We start from the raw sequence: 7,929 nt of genomic DNA, 5'->3' as shown, positions 1-7,929 counted from the left end.
GCGCCGAGCTCCCGGCTGGCTCCGGCGCCCGGTGGCCGCGGAGCCGGCGGAGAATTTATGAATGAAGAGCGCGGAGCGCGGGGGAAGTGGGAGCGAGAGGAGGGGCCGCGCACGTGACCGCGTTGGCAGGGAGCCCGCTCCCACCTAGCCGGTGGCGCCCGGTACCCGACTGGCCGCCCCCGCCGCGCTTTCCGCCGGGTCTGGCTCGCTCCTGGCCAGCCACCGCCTCCCCTTCCCTTCCGGTGGGGGCGGAGGGCGGTGCCTGCGCTCCCGAGCGACCCCTCCCCATGCGGACCCGCCCTCTCCCGCCCCGGCGGAATCCCCGCCCCCGACCCCTACGGCGCTACTCCCCACCTCCTAGTCACGGAGAATGAAGGGGGGGCAAGGGGTTGGGTCTTGGGATACACCAGTGACCCTCCATCGCCTCCCCAATTTGGGGGTGTTCCCAGAAAGCACAGCCCAGGGGCTCAGTCACATGACCCCCTCCTCCTCTCTTGGCCCGACAGCCACTATAGGGCTCACCACGCGCCATGTTTTGTTGGTACCAGCAAATGTGCAAAAAAAATAGAACTCTATGCATGCCGACTGCCCCCGGGGCCTGCCCGGCACCAGTGATACCAGGACTTACCTGAACAGACATCCCATTCCTGCTCCTCCATCTTGCCTCATCTTTCCAAATGCTTAGGCCACAAACTTAGTGTAGCCTGCCAACACCTGGTGGGAGATCCGTGCCAGCCTCACAATGACATCCCCTCTCCTCCAGTGAAAACCAAAGGCCCAGTTCAACCCCAGGGCCTTTGCACCGGCTGATGGTCACAGCCACTCTTTCCCTATTCAGCTGCAGGATTCCTTCTCTGGTCTCCTCCAACTCTTTGCCAAATGGCACAGTCTCAGGTGTCTCCTCTTGGCTACCTGTTCTAACAGCAACTTTACTCTCCACACACTCATCAACCGGTGTACTTTGATTTCTGTGGGTCTACACCCTTACTGTGTATTTGCTTCATTGTGATGTGTGCCTGTCTCCACACTGAGTTCCAGGACAGTTTCTTCACGGCTGGGTTCCAAGCGTAGCCCAGGACTGGCACACAGCAGGGAATGTAGTGATACCATTAAAGGGGAGCAGGGGACAATTAGGTAGACGCAGGATCGCTGGTCAAAGCAAGTGGACAAACTTGCAGATGATCAACCTGCAGGGAGGTGCAGGGGACACCATCTTGTGGTTTTCCAGCAGGTGAATGACATGGCTTCAGATTTTAGTACGACACTCTCTGGCTTTGTGTGAAGGCACCCATCCACCGTGAGGCCTGAAGTGGATGGGCCACTCAAGGCAGAGAGGGTCGCCACAGTGGCCACGCCATGCTGGACAGCCAGGCCTTGTGGAGAAGCCGACGAATTCCTGGATGACTCCGGGTTGGGGTTACAGTAACAGGTGGAGCCTTCAACTATGGGTCGCCCTGGAGCGGGGACCGGAGAGCATTTACCACACAGACGGATATGGGAAGCCTATTACCTCCACATGGGATCCAGGGAACATGGGGGCTGCGCACAGGACACGCGCTGCGAACGTGAACATGATCTTCTGTACAACTGCCTAGACCTAGGGCCAGGATGCCCAGGACAGTGAAACTGACGCCCTCCACCCCAAGGGAGGAGTGAGCCGCCTCACAAGCCCAGTCCAGTAGGAAGTTGCCTCCTGGCCCTACCCTCCTGGGGCAGTCCGGATCCTGGGATACAAGGGTGCGCCCACAGGCGCACCGGGCCCCTGCAATGAGCTGGGGCGCACGCAGCCCCTGGGATGAGTCTAGGGGCGAGGGAGCTACAGTAGCAGCACGGGTCTCAAGTCCAGCAGCCCGGAAAGCCACCTGCCCAGACCCGGCTCAGCCGTGGCCACGCCCCCTCTCCTGCGCCAAGATCCCTTCTGCGGCTCAAGCTAAGTCCTTCCAGCCCCGCTCGGCGTTTTCTGGGAGCCCAGGGGGTGGGGGCTTAGAGGCAGCGCTCGGCGGCCAACCTGCGTGAGCGCGGGGGCGGGGCGGTGACGTCAGCCCTGCGAGCGAGGCTGCGCGGGCCGCCTGCGAAAGCGCCCTGACGTCAGAGGCGCGCGGGGGCGGTAGCCGAGCCTGGTAGTGACGAGCGCATTTCCGGGAGGCGGGCGCCCCCTGACGCTGAGCGCGGGGATTGTAGTCGCGGCTCGTCAGCACCGCCTGGGAAGCCAGGTCCGGGGTGTCTGCACCTGCTCCACCCCGCCCCCTCTGCTTCTTTTCTAAAAAGTATGTGTCACCTAACGCCGTACGCTTTGCTTATTTCGTTGAATTGCTTTTGAACTCTCCAGCCACCTCAAACCAGAGCCGGAATCTTGATTATTTTGATGATTCCCCAGCGCCTGATATCCGGTGAGCGCCCCTAAATCTTGAATGTGACCCTGATCTCCGTTGTGCAGGCTTCTGGCTGTGCCTACCATTACGGTCTGAACGACCCCGCGCCGGACCGCGAGGCTGAGGGCCGGAAGTAAACTACAATCCCCGGCATGCCGCGCGCCCAGGCTGCGCGTCGTCGTTGTCAACGTCGCGTGCGGCCCGCCGGGAGTCGTAGTTCGCGCGTGCGCCCTTGCCCGGGTTCCTTCTCCCAGACGTCCCCGCGGGCCGTCCTCCTCGTCCTCCAAGCCGCCAGTGTTTGGCCGTAGTCTGCCTGCCGCCGTAGCTGCCGCTGCCGCAGCCGCCATGCTGCCCGCCGCGCTGCTCCGCCGCTTCGGTCTGGGCCGCCTCGTACGCCAAGCCCGTGCCTACGCCGAGGCCGCCGCCGCCGCCCCGGCCCCCGCCGCGGCTCCGGGGCAGATGTCCTTCACGTTCGCCTCGCCCACGCAGGTTCGGACACGCGGGCTGGGCTCAGACCCCGCGAGGGTCGCCACTCCCTGTCCGCACCCGCGCCCCTGCCCCTTGCGGTCTGGGAGCCGAGTTCCCCAACCCCCAGGTCACCGATCCGCAATAACGAGCCCAGACCCGTGGTCATCCCGCCTACCTGCTGGTCTCCGGATCCTCCAACCTCCAGGCCACCGACCTCCCGGGCTCTGTCACCCAAGGGTCGAACTTGCATCTCAGTCTAAGTTGCCCCTTTCCCGGTGTAAGCTCTGGCGTTCCCCTCACAGGCTGGGGTGCCCCTAAAGACTTTTCCTGGCATTTTCTTGCAGGTGAGAGCAGTGAGGCATAGTGAGGCCAGGGGTCCTGCTGAGGACCAGAGCTGAAGCAGCGGGCCCCAGCTCACTGCCTCTGTGCCCCATCAGTCCTTAGTCATGCCATGCCTTTGCTCCTTTTCTGTTGGGGAGACTGAGGTCTGGCTTTCGTGGGACCCACTTCCACATGTGTCCTCCAGGTGTTCTTCAATGGTGCCAACGTCCGGCAGGTGGATGTACCCACACAAACAGGAGCCTTTGGCATCCTGGCAGCCCATGTGCCTACCCTGCAGGTCCTGAGACCAGGTCTGGTTGTTGTCCATGCTGAGGATGGCACCACCACCAAGTACTTTGGTAAGTTGTGTGTGAAGGGAGAGCCATGGACTGGCAGGGAACACACACCCCTGTGTGTGAGATGGAGGTGGACGCCCATCTCAGCTTTGGCAACGTGAATTTGGCAAAGTGCTCAGGGCACCGATGTGGGCATCAGGAAGCAAGCTAAAAGCAGCCTGGGTGCCTCTGCTGCAGACGGCTGTGGTTAACTGGCCTAGGGGAGACTAGAGAGGCAGTGTGGTGGAAGCAGAAGTAACTGCCCCTCTGGGAAGGCACAGCCAGCGTAGAAGTCTGTGCTGACCGAGCCACACTGAGAAAGTCATTTTGTCAGCATTACTGAGTCCAGACGCTAAGGACTTGAACCTGGCCCTTCTGGTAGGAGGAAGAGGCTCTGTACCTGTGTCCATAGCTGTGCAGATGTCCCCAGTGACGGCCTGACCCCCCCGTGCCCCTTCAGGCTTCCCTCTCACCCTAGAGTGACTAGATGCTTATCCTTGGGTCTGGTCCTCGGGGATCAGCAGTTGCGCCCGTACATACCAATCAGTTGCATACCAATCAGGGTCTTGCTGGGGCTTCTGGCCCAGTAGGCCAGCAGGCCTCGTGCCCGAGATGGCAGTCTCACCTCCCCACTCCCACACTGCAGTGAGCAGCGGCACAGTCACGGTGAATGCAGACTCTTCAGTGCAGCTTCTGGCCGAGGAGGCAGTGACTTTGGACATGCTGGACTTGGGGGTGAGTGTCTCAGGGAGACAGGCATCCAGCAGGTGAGAGTTACCTCGCACGCCTGCCTGCTGGGGAGGGGCCTCTGGGAGGACCACCTGTGGGACTGGGGTTCCTGCTGGACCCTCACTACCACCTACTTCCGTAGGCAGCCAAGGCGAACTTGGAGAAGGCGCAGTCGGAGCTGATGGGAGCAGCAGAAGAGGCCTCAAGAGCTGAGATACAAATCCGAATTGAGGCCAATGAGGCATTGGTGAAAGCCCTTGAGTAGGCGGTGCGTGTACCCCTCTCCCGGAGGGGAGTCAGAATCTATAGCTGGGCCCTAGGGTTCTGGGGGTGTGGCATGGAGGCCAGCTGCCCGCCCCTGGCCTACTCTAGTAAGGGGGAGAATCTCCTTGGCACAGAGACCACTAGGGGGCAGCACAGGCCCGGCCTCTGCCCAGGTGCACTGAAGGGCTTCACCCCAGCCCTGGCCTGCCTTGTGTCACACCTGGTAAACAAGCCCCCTGCCAGCTCTGGGGCTGGGTGGGTGGAGGCGCACACAGAGACCTGCTCAGCCCTGCGGGAACTGTTACCATTCCTTTGGCCGAGGGAGCCCCACCTGACACAGCCTGTCACCCATCTGCCCCTGCAGTGCCTGCCAGATACCGGCTTCCAGTTACCTCCAGGGACAGCCTGCTCGTAACCTCAATTAAAGACCGAGGAGCCCAACTGTGTACACTGGCTTTGTCTCCTGCTGGCGTGGATATTGGGTGGGGTGCAGGCTTTACCCTAAGAGGGTGGGGTGGGGACAAGCAAAGGTCGCCAACAAGGGCTAGGGTAGCAAGCAGGGTGTGGCCGCTGCTCCTGAGCCAGGCCTGGGCTTCTGGACAGACACCTGGGACTCTGCCCTGCAGGCCTCAGCTCCTCCTCAGCCGCCTGGGAAAAGGCAGGTCCTGCCTGCTCCCACGAAGGCGCCACCCTCTGTTCCCCCGCTTGTGGGCGGCCCTGGCTGGCTGGGTACTGATTCCCTGGTGGCGTTAGCACCTCCATGGCACCAGGCCCTGGGCGGGCCCCAGATGGGTGGAGCATGTGAACGGGGGCAGTGCTGGCACCGCCCAGGTGCTGTGCTATTCCACCCCCTCGCTGCAGCTGCGGAACCCATTCAGGCACTGGCCTCAGCTGCAGGCGAGAGTCTCCTCGCCTCCTTCCAGCCCTGGGCCAGTGGCTGCCAGGGGATTCCAGGAGAGTGAGTGTGTGGGGGCATTGGGCCTCTTCATGTGTCATCAGCAGCCAGGAGGTGCCAGGAGGTTGGCCCTGAGCGTGTTGGCATGGGTGGGCTATGCACGCATGTCATGGCCCCACAGGTGACTGCCCTGTGACCACACGTGAGGGTGGATAGGATGGGAGGCTCAGGAGCCCTGGGGGGCACCCAAAAGGATGCCCTTGGACTGCTGATGCCCAGGCAGCTGCCTCCTTCTCCCCAGTAACCAAGAGCCCAGAGAAGGATGTGACCGCCTTGCAGTCAAGGTGCAGCCCCACCCTCCCATATCCCGGCTTGGCTGGGAGCCCACGTCCTAGAGTTCCTGGCCAGGGCCCTGTGCTATAAATAACGCCAAGGACGCAGCAGGGAGGCCTTCCCAGACCCTGGTCCAGTGCCACCCATACTGGACTTTCTATCTGCTCCTATCTGCTCCCTGGAGCAGAGATGGCATCCCTGGTGGGGGATTCAGCTGGGTCCCTGCACAGTGCAGGCCCTGGGGAGGGGGGCAGTGAGCCTTGCAGTTGAGTCTCAAGAGCCCTGAGTCTGACGTCAGTCTTCAGGGATGACCCGCGCTGACCTGTCCTGAGGCTAGAGATTCCTTGGATGAGTGGGGTCACAGGGCTAGGAACCAGGGGTCAAGACTCTCTTGGAAGGGACAAGATGGTGCCTTTGACTTTGTCCCCCTCCTGGGACAGATCAGATACACCCAGAACTGGAATAAGGAGATACTCCAGAGGGGGAAGAAAACACGCCAGGGTGTCTTAACTCATTTATTAATTTGGACTTGCTGGGCCAGATACACACCCTTCAGTGACCCCCACTTCCAAGGGACTGATCTGCAGAACCCATTCCTGGACAGGAGCCACATCCCCCAAACAGTGTAAGAGGTCTGTGATCAGGAGCCTTACCTTCCCGGCAGTAGGGTCCGGCCAAGCGCACAGGACCTCCCAATCCCTGAGGGGCAGTCACTATACCCCCATCTTGTGCCCCCTTTTCTCTGAGCCCCCAGCCACACTCTTATCCCGGCACTAGTTAATCACTCCATAAACGCCCTCTGAGGTCACCGTTAAGGGATGCAGGGGCAGCTGACTTGGCAGCTGCAGGGGCACCCCCACTCCGGGCAGGTGACTAGGGCCTGTTTTCCTGGACCGCAGGCGCTGACTCAGGGCCCCCCCTCTTACCGCCCCCTCACGCGCGGCGCCCCCAGGCGGAAGCACCCGACCTAGGGGGCGGGGCAGGGAGCCAAACTGGGTATCCCGAGGCCGAGAGCAGGGGTGCGCCCTTCTCGGTGCAGCCGATCGTGACCCCGGGTTCAACATACAAGGAACGCTGCCCCCACCCCATTTATGGGGCGAGGCCTAAGGGATGGCCCAAGCCTGACGGCGCCCTAGGGCCCAGACCAACAGGCAGGGGCGGGGGCCGGTCTGCGTCACCGGCCGCCCGGCCCCTCGCCCGCCCAAACTCCACCCCGAGGGAAGACCGCGCGGATAAAGGCTCTGGGGGCCGCCCGTTCAACCCCAAACCTGCCTGCCACCACAAGCTCTCTCCGAACTTGGGTGTACGTTGAGACTGTTGAACTGTTGAGACCTCAGACTGGCCGCGCCGGGTGAGTGGGGGGCGGGTCCTCACGGGCCGAGGAGGGGTTCTCCCCTCGGTTCTTAAGGGTGTCCCACTTTTCTTTGTTCTTTGGGCAGGGAGGATTCGAGCCGTCTCCAGAACCCCGGGGACGTGGGATGGGAGGGGCTCAGCGCACCCAGCACCGCCCTGGTCGGACCTCAGCCCCCGCCCCCCCGGCACTCCCCCTCCCCGCGCGTGACCTTGAGCGAGCTGCCGCTCCGGCCTCAGTTTCCCCGACTGTGCGGCCTTAGTTTGCGGACTTGGAAGCTTCACGCTCCTAGCGGGACTCCCCTACGCTCACAGTCCGGGAAGCCTCCCCCGACCCGGGTAGCCTAAGCCCCCTCCCCGGCACTCTGGGCAGCGCTCCCGGGCGGGGTCGGCAGAGGGCGCGCCAGCGCTGCTGACTCACCGCAGCCCGGAGCGGCGCGCTGGCGCAGCCAGGGTCGCCGGTCACGTCAAGGTTCGGGCGGGTGCGACACGGGACACGGGCCGGGCTCGCGGGACGGGAGTGAGACGCGAGGTGACACCGGCTCTGGAGGAACCTTCCCGGCACCGGCCACGTCACCGAGTGCAGGCCCCGCCCTCACCCCCCCCCACGGGGCCGACCCTCCGGCTAGCCGCTGATCCCGGGAGCAGCCACGAGGCGCGGGGTTCGCCCTCCGCTTCCGCTCGCGGCTGCCTCACGGAGGGGCGCGGCAGGGACTAAGCCCGCACCCCAAGCCGCGCCGCGCGGAGCTAGGTCAGACCAGGGCGGGCACCCGCCTTTGTTGCGGACGGCCTGCGGGGGCCGACGGCCGACTGCCCGCGCGCCTTTGTTGCGGGCGCCGGGTCTTATGAATGGCCCCCGGCG

The 7,929-nt window shown here is 63.3% G+C and overlaps 1 protein-coding gene across 1 annotated transcript; it reads left to right on the top strand.

Annotated features, from left to right (window-relative positions):
* Positions 1-2,555: 2,555 nt before the first annotated feature.
* ATP5D (ATP synthase, H+ transporting, mitochondrial F1 complex, delta subunit) lies at positions 2,556-4,941 on the top strand. Its single transcript, XM_004689393.2, has 5 exons — positions 2,556-2,861; positions 3,367-3,520; positions 4,143-4,231; positions 4,368-4,493; positions 4,854-4,941. The coding sequence occupies exons 1-4, from the start codon at positions 2,718-2,720 to the stop codon at positions 4,488-4,490; spliced, it is 510 nt and encodes a 169-aa protein (XP_004689450.1). The 5' UTR covers positions 2,556-2,717; the 3' UTR covers positions 4,491-4,493; positions 4,854-4,941.
* The last annotated feature ends 2,988 nt before the right edge of the window (positions 4,942-7,929 follow it).

The sequence above is a fragment of the Condylura cristata genome, unplaced genomic scaffold (assembly GCF_000260355.1).
Source record: "Condylura cristata isolate star-nosed mole 26May11 unplaced genomic scaffold, ConCri1.0 scaffold00025, whole genome shotgun sequence".
NCBI classification, from domain to species: domain Eukaryota; kingdom Metazoa; phylum Chordata; class Mammalia; order Eulipotyphla; family Talpidae; genus Condylura; species Condylura cristata.
Note: the sequence above shows the minus strand (reverse complement) of the source record. Positions and strands in the feature narration are given on the sequence as shown.

Excerpts from the sequence above, each read along its gene's own strand:
- ATP5D (XM_004689393.2), top strand. The coding sequence starts at position 2,718 with ATGCTGCCCGCCGCGCTGCTCCGCCGCTTCGGTCTGGGCCGCCTCGTA. Across the intron at positions 2,862-3,366 it reads CGTTCGCCTCGCCCACGCAG|GTGTTCTTCAATGGTGCCAA; the intron begins GTTCGGACACGC and ends TGTGTCCTCCAG. Across the intron at positions 3,521-4,142 it reads CACCACCACCAAGTACTTTG|TGAGCAGCGGCACAGTCACG; the intron begins GTAAGTTGTGTG and ends CCCACACTGCAG.